We start from the raw sequence: 23,181 nt of genomic DNA, 5'->3' as shown, positions 1-23,181 counted from the left end.
TTTTCAAAAGTTACTCTATACATCTTACCTTAAAAAAGTTCATTTTCAAGCAAATGCAGATTGTGGATAATGCCTCATAAGGAAACATCATATTCTTTCAGGCAAGCATTTTTTTTAAAGTTTCCTTAATGGTATAATTTGCATCATGAGTATTAAGCATTTAGCCACATCCTGTTTCCTTCCAGCCTAATAAGCAGTAACGTTATGTTAGTTTACTCCCCACTGTCTGCATAATAATTAAATGTCTTCCTGATGTCTCTATTGTATTATAACTCCCCCCTACTTGTTTGTAAAGGGCAGTGTGTGTGGGTATGTGTGTGTGTGTCTGAGGGGGGGGTAAACAGAGACAAAGTGATTATAACCCTTCCTCCAGGGTGAACATTTTAAACAAACACCTTTAGGAACCCCTGATTGACTTATTCTCTCTGTCCCCGCCCTGCTGGGGGAGTGTCCTCGCTGCTCCCGTATAAAAACCAACGCACCCACCAGCAGCAGTGCAGCATGCAAACAGAGTCACTGTGAAACACCGACACAAAGGGAGAGAGAGAGAGCAGACTGACAGTGAGAGTGACACGCTTGTTTAGGATATTACACACCACCACACACTCTCTGCGCTCTAGCATGACTTCTGCAGCACCTCTGGATTAACTGCGCAAGTTCGCTGGCACTACGCGAAAATGGAGAGGAGCATCCCGGGATGGTGTGTGCTGTTTGCCCTCGTCCTGCGCGGCTGCATGGCGGCAAAGGAGCTCCAGTGCCAGGAGATCTCCGTGCCTCTTTGCAAAGGAATCGGCTACAACTACACCTACATGCCCAACCAGTTCAACCACGACACGCAGGACGAAGCCGGGCTGGAGGTGCACCAGTTTTGGCCGCTGGTGGAGATAAAGTGTTCCCCGGACCTGCGCTTCTTCCTCTGCAGCATGTACACACCGATCTGCCTGGAGGACTACAAGAAGCCTCTGCCGCCGTGTCGGAGCGTGTGTGAGCGGGCTAAAGCCGGCTGCGCTCCCCTCATGAGGCAGTACGGGTTCCCGTGGCCGGACCGGATGAGGTGCGACCTGCTACCCGAGCAAGGCAACCAGGACATGCTGTGCATGGACTACAACCGGAGCCAGACCACCACAGCTTCCCCTGTTGTGGCAAAACCCACTAACAGACCCGTGAAGCCGTACAACCCGAGGAAGAAGACCAGCTACGGGCGCGGGATCCCCGGGAAACACAAACCAGCCGCGTCCCCGTGCGAGCCTGGGTGCTTCTGCCGCGCGCCCATGGTGTCAGTGACCGGTGACAGCCACCCGCTGCAGAACCGCGTCAAGACGGGACAGATCCTGAACTGCGCCATGCCGTGCCACAACCCCTACTTCACCCAGGAAGAGAGGACGTTCACCGCCTTCTGGATCGGGCTGTGGTCCGTGCTGTGTTTCATCTCCACTTTCGCAACCGTGGCGACCTTTCTAATCGACATGGAGAGGTTTAAGTACCCAGAGCGACCCATCATCTTCCTCTCCGCCTGCTACATGTTTGTGTCCATCGGATACATTGTGAGGCTGATCGCTGGACATGAAGAAGTGGCGTGCAACAGGGAGAGTGGCGCTGAACACATCCACTATGAGACCACCGGTCCGGCACTCTGCACCATCGTCTTCCTGCTGATCTACTTCTTCGGCATGGCCAGCTCGATCTGGTGGGTGATTCTGTCCCTCACTTGGTTCCTGGCTGCTGGTATGAAGTGGGGGAACGAGGCCATCGCCAGTTACGCACAGTACTTCCATTTGGCCGCCTGGCTCATCCCCAGCCTCAAATCCATCGCAGTACTTGCTTTAAGCTCAGTGGACGGAGACTCTGTGGCTGGGATTTGCTACGTGGGCAACCAGAATTTGGATAACCTGCGAGGTTTCGTGTTGGCACCCCTGGTGATCTACCTGTTCATCGGCACCATGTTTCTGCTGGCCGGGTTCGTCTCGCTGTTCCGGATCAGGAGTGTAATCAAACAGGGGGGCACCAAGACTGACAAACTGGAGAGGCTCATGATCCGGATAGGAGTTTTCACAGTTTTATACACAGTCCCTGCCACTGTAATAGTGGCGTGTTACTTTTACGAGCAGCACAACAGACAGACTTGGGAAATTACGCACAACTGTACGTGCATGACAGACCCCAGCAGGCAGAGGCCGGACTATGCTGTGTTCATGTTGAAATACTTTATGTGCCTCCTGGTGGGCATCACATCTGGGGCCTGGATCTGGTCCGGGAAAACCTTGGACTCCTGGAGGACTTTTTGCACGCGGTGCTGCTGGGGGAGTAAAGCCTCCGCGGGCTCCATGTACAGTGACGTGAGCACGGGACTAACCTGGAGATCCGGGACAGCCAGCTCAGTGTCCTGCCCCAAACAGATGCCACTGTCCCGGGTTTGAACAAAGAGGGAAGGGGGGGGGGGGGGGTTTATCGGCTCAAATGCATCTTATGTCATTTGACACTAAAGACTTAAAACCAGCGCTCTTTGTATGGGGACTTATTATAAATGTTTTGGTAAATTATTCAAAGTGAGTCCCCAAACTGCCACGAGCACTCCTCTAATGTGAACTTTTTAAAATGTGTGGTCAATTAAGCTCTATGAAAGTTCAGCTTGGACTTTTACTTAAGGAAAGGGCTCCTTCCTTCCTTGCCTTATCCAAATGACGTCCATGTGTTTGAATAGAGGGTGTTGGGTATAGAGGAGGGAGGGGGGTGACTAATTGTATGGGGATTGTCCATCAGCGTGTTGTAATTAGCACATTAATGAGCGCCTAATGGCTTCTCTTTAAATAATGAGACTGTCAGCAGCAGAACAATGTACCTGGCACGAAGAATGCAGAGTCTTATCTGGGCTTAATTGAATGCGCACAGCTGACAAGATCCCCCTTGTCGATAGGTGACATGGTATAGCTGAGGCTTTACTTCTTCTTACTGTAAAGAACCGCTGTGTCTTAAACATAAGAGCCACAATGGGACTGCTCTGCTGGAAATGAGGCTTTTTGTCTGCAAGAGATGGATTCTACACGTACATTAATCAATGCCTTAATACTGTCTCATATACGGGTTGCATCAACGCGTAAAAAGTGTATTTATATAATTATTGGTGTACATATATTGTACATTTGTATATGAAATTTTACGAGATTGTAAATATGTATAATTTCCACTTTGATAGAAAATTCTATTTTGAGAATAAAACAACTTTTATTGAATTTTTGCTTCCTGATTTTTCTCGCAAGAAAAAAAAACTTTGGAGGATTTTAAATCTGCAAGCTGGGGGAAAAAAAGTGGTTTGATGTTATGCCTGGTGTGCACAGCTTCATAACAACACAATACATTTCTGCGTAATGGTGATTTATGGCAGCTTTATCTTAATTTAACTAAATGTAACTTGCCTTTGGGGCCACATGGGATGTGTTAGCTGTATTAAAGCTCCAGATCCACATGCTGTGAGACGCGGGGAACAACATCGGCATGGCAATGGCTCACTACAGGTGGTCTTCTCCGTTTAATGCCCTCAAGTCTTGTTACTAAACCTTTCCTTCTGTCCTCTGTTAAACTCCTGATCCAAGCTTAGTGTGTGACGTTTTTGTCCCATTTTACACAATTTAAAAGAGAATTAACTTTACGTTTTTAAGGAGTATTTTTTTTTGTTGATTAGTGCTAATGTAGGAAGATCATTTATATTGTTTCCCAGTGATAATAAGAATATTTACGATTCGTGTTTTAGTGAAACAACGAAGAAAAGTCCACTATAAGCTTCAAAATAATTTTTAAAAAATATGGGCAAATGCATGGTAATTTTTCAGCAACATATTAACATATTAAAAGAAATATCTGATTAGTCATACATGCTTAATGTGAACCTGTAGTGGACAGGTAAGGTGGCTCCTAATATATTATGGATACCTTACATAGCGATAGTGCTGAATAGAGGCGTCTGTGGTGAGGAGGGACAGACAGTATCTGCAGGCTGACGCCCTGTCTGTCGTGCGTAAAGGTAATTAGGGCCCTGCAGTGTGTGGTCCAATTATTGTGTGACAGTGTTCTCCTCTTTAACTGTCAGTATCAACACTAAATTGGTGGTTTAGGAGATGTTAATGATGTGTGCGTAATGGCTCGTAAGTGAGGTCTATTTTTGCCTACGTGGGAAAACATTGCAGGTTTCAAATGTGTTCAGACTGAATAATATTTCTTCAACTTCAATGACATGAACGATGTAGGTAACAAAACTAAATGTGCCCCAAACTTTGGTGAAGATTCTGCACTGCACTAAGATCGAGAGAGATAGATAAAGTTGGATCATACTGCCACCTGGTGGTCAAGCGATTACATTAACATGAAAAAAGGCAAGACAAGTTTATTTATACAGCACCTTTCAGCACACGGCAATTCAAAGTGCTTTACAAATTAAAATAAAAGACATTTAAGAATAAATACAGCAGAAACACATTATAAAATGGCATTTAAAAACAGGCATTGAAAAGCAAAGATAATAAAATAAACACAACAGATATAGAATACATGAATAAAAGCCATACTGCAGTGTGGATATAAACAGCTCACTCAAGTGCAGCGACAAAAAGATACGTTATTAGTCTGGATTTAAAAGTATTTAAGAGTTGCAGTGGACCTGCAGGATTCAGGGAGTTTGTTCCAGATAGTCGGGGCATAATAGTCTTTCCATCAGAAGGTTGTGGGTTCGATCCCAGCCCGTGCAGCCAACATGTCGATGTATCCTTGGGCAAGATACTTAACCCTGAGTTGCTCCCGATGGCATGGCCAACGGTGTTTGAATGTGTATGAATGTTAGTTCCTAGAGTAAGGTACACTGCTCTGTGTGAATAGGTGAACGACATGTAGTATTTAAAGCGCTTTGAGTGGTCGTAAAGACTGGATGAAGCGCTATATAAGTACAGTCATTTTACCATTTATGCACTTTTGTGTTCCTTCCACTTCACATTCTTTTTTTTTTAATAGGCCTCCATAAAACGTATATTTTAAAACCATTTTCCCAAGACTCTTAGTTGAATCTTCATTCATAATATTCACAATAAAGATGGCTGCACAATTAAGTGTTTGGGATGTTTGTATATATGTTAAAAAGAACACAGGAAACAATGTTGTATAAAACATGCATTTGTAAATATGGAGTCATCTGTCGGTAAACTCAGAGTTTAGCAGATTGAAGTTTCAATACCAATAGAACAAGTCAAAATCTGAATTTCACCCTAAATAACTTTTTTTTAAACTGTCCTCTTATTTGCTGTGCATACCCAAGGAGGTAAACGAATCAATGACTTCCAGAGGTCTAATTGTCTAAATTTGTCCCCCCAATAATTGCATTACATAACATTTAGAGAATGGAGGTCTTGTTTGCTCGGACCAATGAGAACAAATTGCTCTGCCACTGCTTATTAACCATGAGAGAAGTTAGCTTCCTCTTCCAGTGTGTGTGTGTGTGTGTGTGTGTGTGTGTGTGTGTGTGCGTGTGTGCGTGTGTGCGTGCGCGCGCGTGCGTGCGTGCGTGCGTGTGTGTGTGTGTGTGTTCCCTCCAGCCCAAAAGCACAGAAATCAACAGAGGAAATGGGTTGAGAGGTCATGCCTGATCCATCTCCTTCTAACATAAACATGGCACTGTGTTCAGGAGGACCTCATCATGGAGAGATCCGATTGGCCGAATCCAGTGAACCCAACTGCTCTTTATTGGTCGGGATGTTTATGAATGCCATCTTTGTCTAATGATGTAATTATCTGTCTGAGTCTGATTGATTTGGAATAAATCGGGTTAAGATGTCTGAATGGCGTACGTGGGCTGTTAAAGGTCACATACTGTAGGAAGGTATACTCTCACATTGTGTACAAAGCTGGGCGGGAAACATTTAGCTTTCAATAACAGCTATTGTCATGTCATGGCTGATTTACAATGCAGTCTAAAACAAATATTTTTATTCAGGGCCTTACTGACGTGTTTTGTTATAGACAGTTGACCTGCTTTCTGCCCCAAAGCATGCTGGGATCCACCACTGTGAAAAGTCCTGAAATAAAAATAACACAGAAAGAGAAGAAAGCATATGCAGCATTCTTCAAGTTAATGCTATTATTATTGTGTTTGGGCATTTATTGGCAGTGCACACACACAAAAACATGACATTTTGACACCCTTTTGTTAGCTTGTTAAGTTGCTAGCTTGTTAGCAAAACGGTAGCTCTTGTAGTTTCTGAATCTTTCCACAGACCAAAAGATGTTTTAAAAAAGACGCTGCGTGAAGTTAGAGGATTATTTTCTGTAGTTTTATCACTACAAGCCAACACTTTCACATGGAAGGAATCTTGTTCATATTGAAAGACTATTTTTAGCCACTTTCATGCTACAGCCTGAACGTTAGCTTACCATGTATACAGTTAGCATGCTGATTTGTAGGCTATTAGCCTCATTTAAATTGAAGGTATATTCTTAGACTTAAAGTGGACCTATCATGCTATATTTGAATAATATAGTGTAGGACCATACCTATATAAGGCATATTTATACTTTTTTTTTTTCAAAATACCAAACAGATCATGCATTTTAGCCATGCCTCATTTTGCTCAATTTGACATTTTTTAGCTCTGTTTTAGCAAGGGCAGATTCTGTGAGAACAGCACCACTTACAGGCCTGGCATATGTACTACAGCGTCTCCAGCGCTTTCGAACGGCAATGGCCGTGGCTGTCTCCTCCTGATTGGTGGAGTTGGCCCAATAGCCGTAGCGCCACCGTCCTGACGTCAGGACAGTGTTCAAATCTGGATCAGTTTTTATCAGATCCGTTGCAGCCCCTTTTTTAGAGATTTGGGTATGGAGGAAAATAGAGAGGGTTGTGTTTTCTGACACTTGGTGAGTTCCCTGGAACACCGGGGACACATATTCATGTAGAAAAGACGTACAAAAGTGCATTTTGCATGATAGGTCCCCTTTAAACAAATACTGGACATGTGTTACTTGCTGTTGTGGCAAAACGAAAAGAGAGGAGATTAAGTCTTAAAGATGCACATGTAGGCTATGTATTGTTTTTACAGTACGTTGTGTTGGATAAGGTGAGTGTTGTTTTATTTGCCGGCGAAGACAACCTTCCATTTTATGTAGTTTTGTATTGGCAAATCTGAATCTGAGTCATTAGGATGTACGGGTTTGTCCATATTTTTTAAAGTTTTGAAGACTCCTCTCACATGCTTGTTGTGTGAAGAGTCATGCAGGGTTGTGGGTGTAGATGTGAGAGGTCAAAGGTGATGTTTGTCATTTCTGGCATTCTGTAGACGAGCACAAAAGGCAACACAAAAAAAAATCATGTCAATTTTAAATACAAATACACAACATAAATATGGGTTATAGCTACAGCTAACAAAGCTGAATGCATTCTCTAGTGTCAGATTTGAAGACACATTGTGCTGTTACCAGAGCTGCGGATCAGGTTCCTTGACAAAAGGAGCGCTACTTAGGGTGTGAAACGGTTTTGTTATGCATTTAGTGGCTTTAAAATCTACGAAAAAGATCCAGAATTTAGCAAGATTTTCACAAAAGTGGACAATTTCAAGAAAAGGGTTCGGGTTTGGTGATTAAATGCTATTGATTTGCATTGAAGGAAATGTGGGATCCAGTATTTGTGCAGCCTCACTTATACAGTCTCCACTTCTTCTGCTTCAGTTTTCACCATTTCATAATAATCTGGCTCTCTTAATTCCCAGCTTTATGAAAATGCCATAAAAGTTCCCCTTTGATAGAATAGCAGAAACAGAGCTTATGGGTGTACATCTGCTCTGTGAGGGTTGCTAATTATCCAGAGGTTGTAAAGTTAATTTAATTTGTGTTGAATGGCACACTACAGACATTTAGCTTCCTTTCGAGGAACAAGCAAGCCGAGGCAGAATTCAACCCAAGCAGCCTTTCAGTTTCAAATCATTTTGGAAAGTAAACTCAAGAGCATCATATATTTTGTCAGCTTTCTTAATAATTAATAATCTGTGAAGTCCAAGAAAGATACGACCTTGAAGCCATTCAGCCTTCGTCTACTCAAAACCAATCGGATCACCCTTTTCTTTTTCCACCCTACAAGCCCTCATCATCAACTTCAAAGGAAGACAGGATCGATTTTTTTTCTTATCCGAGCCGTAGGGACACGTCTCAACCACCCATCCTCCCCCATTCATCTAAACTACAAGCTTAGAGGTGAAGAGGATGCTGGGTAATCAATATTGTTGATGCCTCTGACATCTTCTCTGATGTGCCGTTGTGGTCAATGTTGATTTCTCCATCCTACTTCTCAATCTCCTCCGCCTGTCACCCATGAGATCGGAGTGTGTTATTGCACCGAGGCGGACGCAGGTTGACCGTCTGACTTCAGAAGAAGAAGAGATCGATGAAGAGCAAAGGCACCAACTCCTACTATTCGACATCTGAACGCGGCTGAATGACACACAGTGCATATATGAAGCATTGTTTGTGACAATGAGATATCTACAGCTAAAGATAAGAAGAAAACTCTGACACATGATGGAACTTTTAGAGTTGGACAACTCATTGACATTATGGATGGTTTCAGAATTACAAAAAAGTGACTGGTCCATTTCAGTTAATGCCTTTCCCATAATTGGACAATACATCTATTTTTCTTCCAAGATTAAAATATTCAATTTTCTGGTTTTAAAAAGTGGCACTTGTATTTTTAAAGATATTGTTTTTTTCAGTTAAGATTTAAGGTGCTGTAGCTTTACATTATTATTATTATTTCTTAGTTTTTTCAGTTTTAAAGACACTCCTGATTAACCTATTTCTAAATGGCTGCTGCAATACCTACTACTGACCACTAGATGGCAGTATAAGCAACACTATGCACAAGTGGATTTTTGTAATAGAGCTCTCAAATGGTTACACAAAGTATCCATATATCTCTCTAACAAATAACAATAATTACAACATCTCCAACTATATCACAAAATGAATAGTTAGTGGTCACAATTACAAAATAAAGACTCTTAAATAACTTTAACCCTCCTATAATTGTCTTCGTTCCCCCCCCCCCTTACTTTGTTGTTCGCGGTCAAATTTGACCGGTCCTGTTTTAACTGCTATTACATTAACACAAAAACCATTAATCATCACCAAATGTCATTTAACACCCTTTCAAACTGTACATATTGTATCAGACTACTGGTATGCATGAACAACTGCAGTACATATACAAAGAATAGACACTGAACATGTATTAGAAATGTATCAAATTGTTCTGTGTGTGTGTGTGTGTGTGTGTGTGTGTGTGTGTGTGTGTGTGTGTGTGTGTGTGTGTGTGTGTGTGTGTGTGTGTGTGTGTGTGTGTGTGTGTGTGTGTGTGTGTGTGTGTGTGTGTGTGTGTGTGTGGCTGTCATGATCCTGCTCAGCAGTAGACTGATTGGATGGGAGGGTTTTGTGTCACTGTTCGCTCTGGTTAATGAGCGGAGGGAAGGTGAGCCAATACAATACACACTCTGTCAACAGAGGGACACTGTCAGGGGTGTGTGTGTGTGTGTGTGTGTGTGTGTGTGTGTGTGTGTGTGTGTGTGTGTGTGTGTGTGTGTGTGTGTGTGTGTGTGTGTGTGTGTGTGTCAGGTGTGATTCACATGGGGGGATTGGGCACATAAGGGGGGGGGCACATCTAGAGTGTGTGTGTGTGTGTGCGTGCGTGCGTGCGTGTGTGTGTGTGTGTGTGTGTGTGTGTGTGTGTGTGTGTGATCCGGATGGTTACAAATTCCTTTTCTTTATGGCGGTCATTTTTCACCGGGAACACCATGGGTGTTACAAAGTTTACTAAATCATCCAAAGTTCAATGAAAGTGGTGATCAGCAATTGTATATGTTCAAATGTCTGCTGTGAAGGATATCATAAAGCCTTGATGCAATCGAATGTAAAACAGAAAAGTTATGATTGATGAAAGTGTAAATCGGTCAGATTTGACCCGAAGACAACAGGAGGGTTAAATTACTGTTATCTCCAAAGAAAATTGTTCTTACCACTTTTAAAACTTGCAAAACTATTGTGTATTTTTCCATAGCTTGTTCATATCATGTGTCAAAAGGGGTTAGTTGTATAAGGTTTTATAAACATCCCCACAATATGTTTGTGTACATTTGGTGAAATGCTTTACATTTTGGTTTTAACTCAAAGAAATACAGCAGTTAGACAATAATACTTCCAGCCATGAAGCAAGTGTTGAAAGGCCCTTTCCTCTTTCAATATCGCATTACAAACTGGAGTTCGACTGGGAGCCAGGCTTTGTCGCCCAACACCAGTTGTTGACCCGGCTAATGCTCTTGTGGCTAAAAAGGAGCAGCGAGGTTTCTTAATGTGGTGGAAAGCTCCCCCGCAACAATGGACGATGTTATATAGCGACACATTGAGCCCATGAGAGGAGAAGATACTCAACCAGCACATATGGGTGTTGTACTCAGATGTCCACTTACTTTTGTACGAAGTGTCTCATTCTGTTGTAGACATGTTTCTGTTTCAAACCTGGGGACATGACAATAAAAGGTGCTGTATAAACCCTGTATAGAAAACTGGTAAACATAATATTTGTATCAGTCTTGAAAGATACATTTGCTCAGTTACTCTACTGAAGTACAATTGTGTGGTACTAATGCTGTACTTGAGTATAAAACATGTCCAATACTTCTTGGAAGAAAGTTCTGTACTTTTTACTCATCTACATATATTTTACAACCTCAGTTTCTCTGCAGGTTGATATAATTAACACATACACGACACATGAATGATGATGTACTATTAGGGAATAAGCAGTAGGAAAAGTAATGCGTCAATAATTGTATTACAATAAGAGAATAAATGCATTATTCCGAAGTACTTTTAGCTTTGGTCCTTCAGGTTTTGATGCTAATACTTCATTCTAAAACCAATAATAAAGGAATGTTACTTGCAACAGCATTCCTACACTGTGGTTTTAATGCTTAAAGGAGTACGTCTTCTTCCATCTCTGCTTGTTATAAATTGCACAACAAAGAGGTGCCTTTAACGCAGATGATATCATATGTTAAGGCAGACATGGTGGCTGGGATTTTGCCAAGGACACATAGCTAACAGAACAGTTTCTGTGTGTACGGTCACTTTACACACACTGTTTTGTGTGTGTAGGGGCTGACTCTTGTGAAGGGTCAGCAGGTTTGCTTGTGTGACCTCTTGACCTCCACTAGTGACAGTAGAGTCCTTTCTCTGCGCACCAGCAGAAGAAGAATAAGACGGGTATGTGGAATGTGTTAGGGTCATGGCTACAAGGGGGGTAATGTTACTCAGGGGTTGTGTTGTTGCAATCATTGTCACAGTTTTGACCAGGGAGGTGTGCTAGTTCACACATTGAAATTACAGTTTGTATTGCAGTAGGTACAGTGATCATTTGAGTCGAGGGTTGTTTTGGTACCAGGATGATGCTTTGGATCCTGTGGAGTAGTGCATTGATGACGAATTTGTCAACCAGGAAGTTAGCATGGCCAGTTGTAACTCGACAAAAAAAAATCTCCACATATTAAGATTTGTAAAGCATAAATGCAATCGCCAGATGTAAAAAGCTAATGTCCGCTATAAACAAACTACATCACGGAAGAATGACTTCACTTCAATTAGCTAAGAAAAAGACAGATTTGTGTTCAGTGTAATTATGTTTATTATTTTCCCTTAAAGGGGACCTATCATGCAAAATGCACTTTTGTACGTCTTTTCTACATGAATATGTGTCCCCGGTGTTCCAGGGAACTCACCAAGTGTCAGAAAACACAACCCTCTCTATTTTCCTCCATACCCAAATCTCTAAAAAAGGGGCTGCAACGGATCTGATAAAAACTGATCCAGATTTGAACACTGTCCTGACGTCAGGACGGTGGCGCTACGGCTATTGGGCCAACTCCACCAATCAGGAGGAGACAACCACGGCCATTGCCGTTCGAAAGCGCTGGAGACGCTGTAGTACATATGCCAGGCCTGTAGGTGGTGCTGTTCTCACTGAATCTGCCCTTGCTAAAACAGGGATAAAAAAGTGCAAATTGAGCAAAATGAGGCATGGCTGAAATGTTGGTCTGTTTGGTATTTTGAAAAAAAAAAAGTATAAATATGCCTTATATAGGTATGGTCCTACACTATATTATTCAAATATAGCATGATAGGTCCACTTTAAGTAAATGAAGTTGTTATCGACCTCTGTTTTTAAGACCCCAGACATTGTAGGGTTTTTACTGACATACTTTTATTTTTCAGAACAAAATGTGGACATCTCCACAGACCGTTTTTCAAGCATCTAACTAAAAACACATTCAAAAAACCATTGACGAGGGAACCGTGAGTTGTAAAATGCAAACTCATTTACGGGTTTGAGGGCAAATTCATCCATCACTCTATTAGACTCAGAAAACAATAAAAGCAAAACACATTGAGTTATCGCAAAGAACTCCCAGAATAGGAAGCACGTTTTCTTCCATTGGGAAAAATGATGAAAGGATGCTGAAAAGTACGCAGACACAACACATGTCAATCATCAGGCCATGATTCACTTTTTTTAGACATGAGGTAATATCCTGAATATGCCTACAGGTTTTTATCATCCGCAAAATCAAATGTGTCTGTGACCATCAATCACTTTCTGCCTCATATAGGTCAAATGCCACAGGCTTTGCTAGCATGCTAAGCTAATGTGGAATGATGTTAGCGAGATCGTTGAAGGTCTTATGTCATCCGATCAGGGTCGGCTTAAGTCAGGTGGTGGAGTGGTCGTGTGAGAGGTCAGAGGTCGGGTCAGTGTGTCTGTTGTGTTGCCAGCACTCAGTCATCCAGACAACAGCTGAGCACTGGAAAAGTTCTCAAGGTCACCCCGTGTTGGTGTTACTGACCCATTTTTTTTTAATGCAGAGAAAGCTCAGGGTGTTAAAACAAACATGGGAATGTGGAGCAACATCTCAATGTGAACAGGACATGACCAATTAACACATTTTATTATTATTTATTAAAAAATACAACAAGTATTCCAGTGTGCATGCATCAAGAAAAACAACACATCAATGTTGGATTCTAAAACATCTCCAAAACATTGAAGATCGAGACGAGAGTGATGGATTTTTTATCCGTTGTCTACCCGTGTAATGTGTCAACACTGTGTTTTTCTATTTTTAAGAAATGTTAAACATTGTCACTTGCATGTTGAGTTACTTTAATATCCTTTAAGACATTGAATCTAAACTCAGATTAAGATGAACGTTGTAAAATACAATTAAATGAAATCTGCACTAAGTGAGTTTTTGGCCTCTTGGTTCATTGGAAAATATTTTGACTTCACTCTTAATATTCATTTGAATTGTAATCACTTAGATGTATGGCAAATAACAAACCATTGCCATTCTTGCTGATGACATATATACAGTTTACCAGCTTACTAGATTTCGGTAGTTATGCAATTTGGTACTGGAGTGGTTACATACAGTGGGTTTATCAGAGCTTACATTTAAAAAAATTAAATTAAAATTGCTTGGTTAATGAGTCTAGAAGTTTTTCAAACTAAAACAACGAGCCAACATTTTTTAGCAGCCAGATGAAGTTCATTTTGTGCTCATCTTTTAGGTTTGATTTGGTTTCCACCAACTCCTCATTACATTACATTACATGTCACTTGTTAGACGCTTTTATCCAAAGCGACTTTCATACTCAATACTGTGGACAATCCCCACAGGAGCAATTTGGGGTGAAGTGTCTCAGGGACACAACGACATGCTGACTGCAGTGGGGTTTGAACCTGTTGAACCCTGATCCGAACACCAACGCACTAGTCCACTGCACCACACACCTTTACCTTGCTAACGTGCCCTTTTTAAAATCTTGCTAGCTTAGGTTAGGTTCACCCTACTTAATAGATGTTGTTGATGTTGTTTGTCTGCCATTTGGAGTTAGGCTTGTAGCGTAGAGTGGGTTTAATGAAGCTGACTTTTTTGAACAATGGTGGCTTTTTCTCCGTAGGTTTGTCACTATTACCAACACCATGACACCTTACAACTCCTTCTAAAATGTCATGCTTAAAATGGTTAAATCAAAGACATCTGTAGACGCAGCATTCTTTCCAATGACAGTCATTTACACCCATGCCCTCTTGTCCTGATTGTCGCTGCTATCAGACTGTTGTCCTGAGTTTTCCTTAACTGGAGTGACCTGCTTTCTGACGGCCACAGGTGTTTGCATCCTGGAGTTTGTTGGTGGTCCTCTCTCAGGACGAGGGGACTGTGGAGGTCTCAGTTGGCTGTGGAGGACATAGTGAGTTGATATTGGAGGGCTCGTCTCAATCTGACCCTCTTTGTTCTCTGGACTCTTGTCATTAGCGGTTCCATTATTCACCTTTTTGTGAAGAGGTTCGCCGTTTGGCACTGCATGTCTTTCATCTTTAAAACCGTTCTTTGAGCTTTCACAGCGACTGATTTTCCTGGTTATAACAACATCGCTGTCTTCAGTTGTAGTTGTTGTTGTGAACACACTGCTTTGCTCTCCTTTACTCATCTCGTCCATCATCATCTCCCTGTGCCTTCTCCATCTCATCATGGCCTTCATGGAGCTCACCAGATCAACCAAACTTAGCAGAATGGACAAGGAGGCAACACCCAGCATGAAGTTCAGCATTAAAGTCTTCTCCGTAGGTTTGGAGATGTAGCACTCGACCCCAGAGTTGCAGGGAGTCTCGTAACACAGGAAGCTCTTAGGAACGGACAAACCGAAGAGAAGAAACTGGCATGCACCGAAAACCATTTCTAGAACGATCCGTAGAATAACAACCAGGAAGTAGGTGCAGTAGAAGCGCGGCGCTCCCAAATCATGTGGCAGGTCGTGAAGTGGAGCTTTGTGCAAGGACACTTCTCTCGAGGAGTTCTCAAGAGTAAAAGGTGAACCTCCCCTCTTCCTGTCGCAGTAGAAACCTCCAAAATGGGGATTTGACCAAACTTTATGCATGACGTAGGTTGCAAAAAGCACATGAGGAAGACAGAGGAACATGAGGTGGAAGAACCACAGACGGAAGATGGACACCGGAGCAAACGCATCGAAACACACGTTGGAGCAGCCCGGCTGGATGGTGTTGCAGACAAATGTCTCCTGTTCGTCACTGAAGAGCGTGAACCCGGCCAGAAGGACGACTGGAAGACGTAAAACCAGCATCAGCATCCACCAGGTCTTTCCTGTGATGGAAACAAAACGATATAATGAGCGATAGATTCGGTGAAGATGAGAAATCATAATGATGTCGTTGGGTCGTTGCGGAAAAGAGGACAATAAATACTTGAAGTATGATTATTTACAATTACATGAGAGTGTAATATATAACAAAACAGACATATGACAGAGAGAGAAACTAAGGGACACATTTCACTTTCAAGAAAATCCTTCCAGCACCTGTCAAAATATATTGGTCTCATGGTATATCGTACCATAATTAAGATAAATGCAATTAAATATGTATTCATGTATTTTGATTGGATTGAAAACATGACTTCCACCAGGTCTTTCCTGTGATGGAAACAACATTTTTATTGTCAGAGTTAATAGATTTTTTATCTTCATGGCCTACTGTATACTTCTGCTGCAAACATTTCCCAATTTGGGATCAATAAAGTACCTCTTATCTTATCTTATCTTATCTTAACGTGACCAAATAACAATGAGCGCCAGAGTCAGTGAAGAGAAGAAATCATAATGAGGTAGTTGGGTAGGTAGGTAGTATTCATGTATAAAAGACGTACAAAAGTGCATTTTCATGATAGGTCCCCTTTAATCATGAAAATGCATGAAAATCCTTCCAGAAACAGTCAAAAATATATTGTTCTCATGGTATATTGTACCATAAATAAGATAAATGCAATTAAATATGCATTAACAACAATGTATTTTGATAGGATTTGTTGGAAAATCCAATGTTTTATAGATGTATTACGTGTTTGAATTGACAGCTCTTTACATATACTTCTAGTTTGGGTAAAGTAAACTATTACTGTTACTCTACAGGGAAAAAAAAGACATTTCTTAATGATCATATTCTGAACTACAAAAAGGACTTACCCATAAAAGAGACATTTTGACTGATGGTGATGAAGAGTAGATCTCTGGCTCCCATCATCATGATTGTTCAGCGCTAACCCTAATTCAAAATGCCAATCAACCAAAACTCTTCAGCTCTGCAACACAAATCAGAGTCCAGGAGAAGTCCCTGAGCTGCTCTCCTCTTCAACACGGCTCCAGATCTTCAGCTGAACTCTGAGTGCAGTCACCTCAGATGTTGTGTTACTGTGTTCTGCCTGCAGAGAGCTATTCTTACCGCCTGCTATCAAAGCATTGTTGGGATGTCGGAGTCCCAGTCAACCTTACTGGAAGCTGAGGATCATACGCAGGCACGCCGGTATCAAACAGGTGCGACAGCTACATGAGTCAATATCTAATTAAGGTAACATTCAGATCAAATAGAGGACATTTTTAGGAAAAGCAGCTTATGTAAATGCACAAAGGTCTTCTTCAATAACACACTTTTAGACAAGGGCTTTTCTCTGATCACACACACATAAATAAATCACAATTAACACGTTCCCAGTTTTTCAAGTCTTTATACGTTATACAAAGTTAATTTGCAAAATAAGTATATTTTAGTGCTTCAGTTTTCAGACAAATGAGGGAAAGAAAACATGAAAACCTGATCAGATATTTGCCAATAGGGAAATAAATGTACGATGGAATTACAAAATACCAGTTTCAACACTTGGCTCAGCAGTTAGGGTTTCATAAAATGACCCTCGTTCAAAAGTGAATTAAGAATATCACATGTTGTCCAATATGTGTGTGATTCTGGGCTTTAAAGGCAGTCTTTGTGGTTCACCCTATAGTGCCTTATTTCTATTATTTTAGTAATCTTAACAATCTTAATTTTTTAGGGCAGACACCATGGATTTGCAACATGATTAATTGGTTGTCAAACACTAAAGAAAGCAGATTAATGGACGTTTATATTTGTGACAACTACAGGCTGTTATTGAACGACTGTGTGACCAACAATAAACCCCCCGGCTGGAAACATGGGAGAAGTTTATTTTGGGATTTGTGATATTTTACGGTCTTATATTACACATCACACCCACAGTATTCCTTTGCCCATGTTTGTATATTTGTAAAAAAAAACAGATAACTGTGGACGTCTCAGGAAGTAAGGAATATTTCTGCCTGTTTATCCTGATGCATTATTAGGTGTAGGAACCAAATGTGAGGTACATTTTCTTATTATGTGTTTTTTTTTTTAACTCATCACTTGTGGTTTTGCATGGAAGAGAGAGGGGGTGAGTCTGGTGGTGAACGTTTTCTGTTATCCCCATTTCTACTGCATACTCTTTTGCAATTTGTACCGTACTTTCCTACCATATTTCATCACAATCAGCCATCTAACTTGTACTACCACCGATTGGACTGTATTTTTGACTGTGTCCTCGCAATAAATGGTGAAACGAACATAAGGATTGGAGCAGTTTTGTTTGAAAGTGTTTAAAAAACAATTGGGAAAGTTAGAGAAACCACCTTATCCAGACAAGACTGCATGCATGGATGTACTGTAGTCTTTCAATATAAGTGAACTTTCCAGGTACTGTGTAGATGTAATGCACGGTTATGTAGTTGTACAATACTGAATAATTGAAAACAACGCACTGTCCTGTGTTTTAATGTAACAGTATATTTTGGTGCTTGATACATTTGTAAGGTGCAAAATCACCCTGCATTAGTATAAATATCAATTCCAATACATACCGCTATAAAAATTGTATTTGGGTAAACAAAACAAATCTCAAATCCGCAAATGTCCACTAGATGTCAGCGGTGAGGTGTGCTTACTCTATTCAAAGCTTATATTGGGCATCTAAATTTGAATTGACTTTGACTGAAACTGCCTTGTAATAATCATATTAATATATAACCAGAGTCTGATGAGTACAGAATCAGAAACTCTGGAAAACGGGTTATATTTCTTGCTATACAGGCCAAGAAAATGTGGTAGTTTGATTATTAATGTCCCTAAAATAGGAAAATATCACAAGATTATATTAATTCTGTCCCTCCACAATATGTAATTTGTCACTTTCAACCCTATAGAGGAGCATCACAATAGATTAAACGGACTACCTGAGTATCGGAAGGTACACTACAAATACTGTAAACCTTGAATATACATATTGCCAAAGGAGAAAACTTGCTAACACTTTAATTATTCTAAGTAATAAATAATAAGTCCAGTGCTACACTACTGAAACTCTGCAGGTGTTATGGGTTCAGGCAGAAGTCCACGTATAATCAAAGTCAAATAAATAGTATGCTTCGTTGTGAATATGCACGGCCATTCTCAAAGGCAGGTTATGTCAAATGTTTTTAAAATAGGCCGGACACAAAACTGAACAGAGTGCCGTGTCCCAGGAAGAATTTGAGGCTTTTTGAGTCCAGGACTTTCCAGGTGGGTCCAAATAAATGTTTCCCACAGATACTATAACAGTCAGGAACTTCTCTTTCATTATCAGGAGAGTTGAGGCACTGAGAAAAACTCAAGAAAACAACAGATGTGGTTCCACTTTCTTGCCTCCACTCAAGCAAAACCAAATCCCACCGTCTTGGTATTATCTGTAATCCAAAGTATAGTTCTTAAAGCATGTTGGTATATTTCCTCTTGTGAGTGTTTTCACCCAGCCGGTGTTCCTGCAGCCTGATGCCAGTGTTCAGTTTATGGCAGATTCATATTGGTTAGGAGAGGATAGCAGGAACCCATTTGATGCCACATAGATTGTCCGTGCTGGAGGAGCGTTTTTTGGCAGCTTTCCGAATGTCCTTGTACCGGTCATCACACAGCCGGGAGATAGCCTGAAAAGAGGACAGGGATTGTTTTTATTAACACTAGAACCGCCAGGGGTCGCTGTATACCTAAAACCGCCAACGGGTCAAATGTACCCGCGATTAGAATACATTGATTTTCAAGGTACAATGTTCTTTTATTTATCATACTAGAACACAGGTTAACAGTGAGATTTGATCGCAAGGTGAAACTTATACCAATATAATCTGTGGACTCTCAGCTTTCATATGATATCTAGTGTGCAGATAGCATGAAGTATAACATATCGCTAACAGTCTCTCTCTCTCTCTCTCTCTCCTCTCTCTCTCTCTCTCGCTCTCTCTCTCTCTCTCTCTCTCTCTTTCTCTCTCTCTTCTCTCTCTCTCTTCTCTCTCTCGCTCTCTCTCTCTCTCTCTCTCTCTCTCTCTCTCTCTCTCTCTCTCTCTCTCTCTGGAACCGCAGTAAACAACAGGCGTTGCTATAGCAACACGTCATGTTTATGTGTTCGCGCGAGATCAATAGCGCGAGAATCACTGCATTTTCGATAAGGTAAATATTACCCGCTGGCGCTGATTGGTATAAATGGCAATTTTTTGGGGCAATTTTTTCAATCTGACTTCATATTGACAATGTTTAACACCAGAGGGTGCTACATAACACACTTTCAGGAAAAGTCACAGACTGGGAGACTTGAATATTTTATTGAAAAAAAGTTACATACAATCAAGGAACAGCTGCGGGTAAAATGTACCCGTTGGCGGTTCTAGTGTTAAGGAACAAATACTCTACTTTTAGTATGCAAAGTACCTTTCTGTGACACGCAATCATAAAAAGATGTTAAAGAAAAGATTTGACATGCTACTTAGGTTACTGTTATTTGCATAACGCTTCCACGCAATGCATCCTTTATCCCTGGATGATTAAAACCACTATTGGTACAGTTTCAATTTAATTATAACGTCTTTAAAACGTTCTGTATGATACAATCGTGATATAAATCAGTAAACTTTGAATCCCCCTTTTGACCGAGAGCATCAGAAAGTATTGCCACGCAGAAAGTGCAAACTCATTCAGTATTTTGTTGTATTTGTTTTTGCATTTCCACCACATCTAAAGAGGCATTAAACTTAGTCAAACCAGTCCGCTAAACCATTAGAAAAGGCATTATTTAGTCAATTTCAGCTGTCATAATGAAACAGCAACACAGTCACAATATTCTTTTGTATATTTTGTATGTTGGCTGTGGAAGTGATGGTGAAAAAGAGATATTTAAAACACCTCCAAAGAAGCAACAATCTGCTCAATTAGAGATGTCCCGATCCGATCACGTGATCGGGGATCGGAGCCGATCACGTGATTTTCAAAAGATCGGAATCGGGAGAAAAAAATCGGGGATGGGGAACTTTTTTTTTTTTTTATAAAATATTTTTATTTTTTTTAATGTTACAAAACAAAAATGACCATGTTCACGTCTTAAAGTCATCCTGAGGCCTCAGTTTTGGGTTAAAATTACACAACATCATGTATGTGTTGCTTCTTTTGGGCTTGTTTTCATAGACCTGGTTGCTTATTTCTCTCAAATCTGGCAACAGAGTGGGCGCAGTGTCTAATAGTAGCAGTAAGCTAACAAGAGGCTACGTTCAGCTGGTGCCTCGGGAGTCGGGACAGAGAAAATGTCAGGAGTTTGGAAGTATTATAAAATTGAAAGCGAAGGCAGTGTAACAGCCAGATGCAATGTTTGCAAGGCGGAGGTTCCGCGTGGTGGAAAGAACAGAGCTACGTTCAACACGACCAATCTAATACGCCACCTGAGAAACAAACACCAACAACAACACGACGAGTACACAGCGGCCACTCAGGTAACGGCACGAAACAACCAACACTTTCAGAGACTTTTAAAAGGAAAGAGAAACTGCCCCAGAACAGTGAAAAGGCCAAAAGAATAACAGCCAAGATAGCTGAATTCATCGCGTTGGATGACCAGCCGTTATCTGTTACCTTTTTTTTCTCTTAATGCATTGCATAAAGATCGGATCGGGAAAAATCGGCATCGGCAGATTGTCAAAATCAAATGATCGGAATCGGATCGGGAGCAAAAAAAGGTGATCGGGACATCCCTATGCTCAATGTTCTGTTTTTTTTTAACCACATTGTATAGAATAGAAAATCATGTTTACAGTTTTGTGGTTCAAAAGAGCTTCAGAACTTTTCTTCTAGTGTCTTTCTTTCAAACCACCACTGGACGTACTAAAGTAAGAGATCTTTAAACACATACAGAGAGCAGACATTGCATGGAGGCGCCTCACCTCCAGTTTCAGGGCCTTGTCTCTGCTGAGCAGCTCCAGAGGGAAGCTCAGGTTGTTGGTTTCTGACAGCGAGCGCAGGTCAAAGTAATATTTGGCGTAGACACTGGACGGCACGTTGATGTTGAACTGCAGCAGCTCCAGGAAGTGCCGCTCCAACTCGTTCCTGTGAGAGAGGAAAGAGCAGGAGGTTCAGTCATGAAATCAAAACAAGAGATACTACTTTTTCAAGATGCAAGCCCTCCCACACATACACCTTCTCCTCTAAGAGCTTAATGTACATGTACTGCTACATACCTACTCCTGTGCACACTCACCTACCCCCTGCTAATTTTATTTTATGCCTCATTTGTTTGACCAACTTTGGCCATATCTCTACTTTCTAACATATTGGTGTACCTCTTATTTGTAACGTCATGGGGTGTTGAACATGTTTGTGTTCTCTTTACAGGTGGACCAAAACAAAATAGTCTCTCTACTAGAAGAATCATTCAGCCAAGCTCTTCAATAGCAACGATTTCCTCAACATGTCCAACTTTGAATTACATGCATGCAGCTGCAGGAGGTTACCGGTCAGAAATCTGTCTGATATATTGACCAATCAAGAGGCTGCAAAAATGGCAAAGCAGTGATCTCTATTTCCTTTTAACATTGTTTTAACTTGTCCTGGGATTAATATCATTGACTCTCTGAGAGAAATGTGTATTTTAGTGTCGTTGCAATGATGAATCCTTACATGTTTACGAGGAAATTCGCCATGAAACTATTTTTTTGGGGGATTGATCATAATCTTTGTTTTGTTCCGCTCCTAAACTCGCACCAAACCTAATCCTAATATGCATCTTAAAGGTCCCCTATTATACTGTTTTCCATCAATATATAATAGGTCTCAGATATATTCATAACATGTCTCTGAAGTGTTTGGCTCCAAACACCAAACAGATCATTGCAGCATCCCATAATCCCCTCTGTTTCAGCCCTGTTTCCAAAGTGCTGATTCTCTGTCTGTTACTTTAGATGAAAATAAGGAGCCCCTCCCCACGCCCCTCTGATGCGGCTTTCACACCAGCGCTTTTCCCTTTCTAGCTCCTAGCTAGAGCTTTTCTGGTTCAGCTCCGGTTTCCCTTTTCAGCTCCCGCTCTGTTCACACCGCCCAGCTGCCGCTGCTGCGTCATGACGTCACCGTTTACATCGCTGATTTTCTCCCCAACGGAGCTCACAACAACAACGGGCCGGGGACTGCGTCGGGTCGATGATCGTGTTGCTTTTAATCATACGAAGCCAGATTAAATTAAATAACGACTTCTCCAACCTTATACTTTTCTCCAGAGTGCCGTGGTTCATTGTTTATTAATGTGTTTCAGCGGCATTTACCGACCGCTGCAGTGCTGGCTGCTCTTCCACGAGTGTATTCTCCCGTTAGCTCCGGGTTAGCTCACACGGCTCTAAAGTATTCACTGTCTGACTGTCACACAAGCAGCTGATACATATCCCCAGTTCCCCTTAAGTGAATGTGTGTCAGTCTGAATTGACGCTGTTATGAAAGTGTCTCTGGTATAACATGGGTGATGTTGGCATAGCAACCGAAGCTAAACTGACTACTTGCTAAGCCGTTTTCTACAGGCACTTTTTACCGACGTATTTTTCATTATGATTCTACTTGTGATAGTCGGACATGACAACCTGTGCAGCCCATGTATTGATTCCATCCGATAGCTGCTATAATAACAAACAAAACGTCTGCCTGCTCTCCACAATGATCAATAACAGCGAACGGATGGTCAAAGTAAGGTACAAATAAACAGAATCACACGAAGCCTGGTTAGTGTTGCCTGACTTTATAAAGTGTGTTTTTTTTATAAGTGTGTGGTTGCCTTCTAGTCACTTTGCTCAGCGCTACTGCTTGTAGGCAGGCATGACGAGACTCTTCAGTCGACCCATGTTCAGGGGAGGTGGGTTTAGTTTCCT

The 23,181-nt window shown here is 41.3% G+C and overlaps 3 protein-coding genes across 4 annotated transcripts in view; 1 reads left to right on the top strand and 2 right to left on the bottom strand.

The window, feature by feature from the left end:
• Positions 1-511: 511 nt before the first annotated feature.
• LOC117483786 (frizzled-8-like) lies at positions 512-3,214 on the top strand. The gene has a single exon (XM_034132136.1). The coding sequence runs from the start codon at positions 678-680 to the stop codon at positions 2,415-2,417; it is 1,740 nt and encodes a 579-aa protein (XP_033988027.1). The 5' UTR covers positions 512-677; the 3' UTR covers positions 2,418-3,214.
• A 10,937-nt stretch (positions 3,215-14,151) lies between these two features.
• LOC117483769 (gap junction delta-4 protein-like) lies at positions 14,152-16,177 on the bottom strand. Its single transcript, XM_034132117.1, has 2 exons — positions 16,117-16,177; positions 14,152-15,239 (listed from the first exon to the last, which is right to left on the bottom strand). Exons 1-2 carry the CDS (start codon positions 16,175-16,177, stop codon positions 14,152-14,154), a joined length of 1,149 nt encoding a protein of 382 aa, XP_033988008.1.
• Positions 16,178-16,639: 462 nt separating this feature from the next.
• Positions 16,640-23,181, bottom strand: part of LOC117483737 (cyclin-Y-like) — a 29,598-nt gene continuing 23,056 nt past the window's right edge. For both annotated transcript variants that reach the window (XM_034132082.1, XM_034132083.1), the window contains 2 exons: positions 21,217-21,379; positions 16,640-18,939 (listed from right to left, as the gene is read on the bottom strand). In XM_034132082.1, coding sequence (XP_033987973.1) covers positions 18,823-18,939; positions 21,217-21,379 — 280 coding nt within the window. In that variant the 3' untranslated portion in view covers positions 16,640-18,822. The remainder of the gene's footprint in view (positions 18,940-21,216; positions 21,380-23,181) is intronic.

The sequence above is a fragment of the Trematomus bernacchii genome, unplaced genomic scaffold (genome assembly GCF_902827165.1).
Source record: "Trematomus bernacchii unplaced genomic scaffold, fTreBer1.1, whole genome shotgun sequence".
Taxonomy (NCBI): domain Eukaryota; kingdom Metazoa; phylum Chordata; class Actinopteri; order Perciformes; family Nototheniidae; genus Trematomus; species Trematomus bernacchii.
This window is presented reverse-complemented; position numbering and strand designations above follow the sequence as displayed.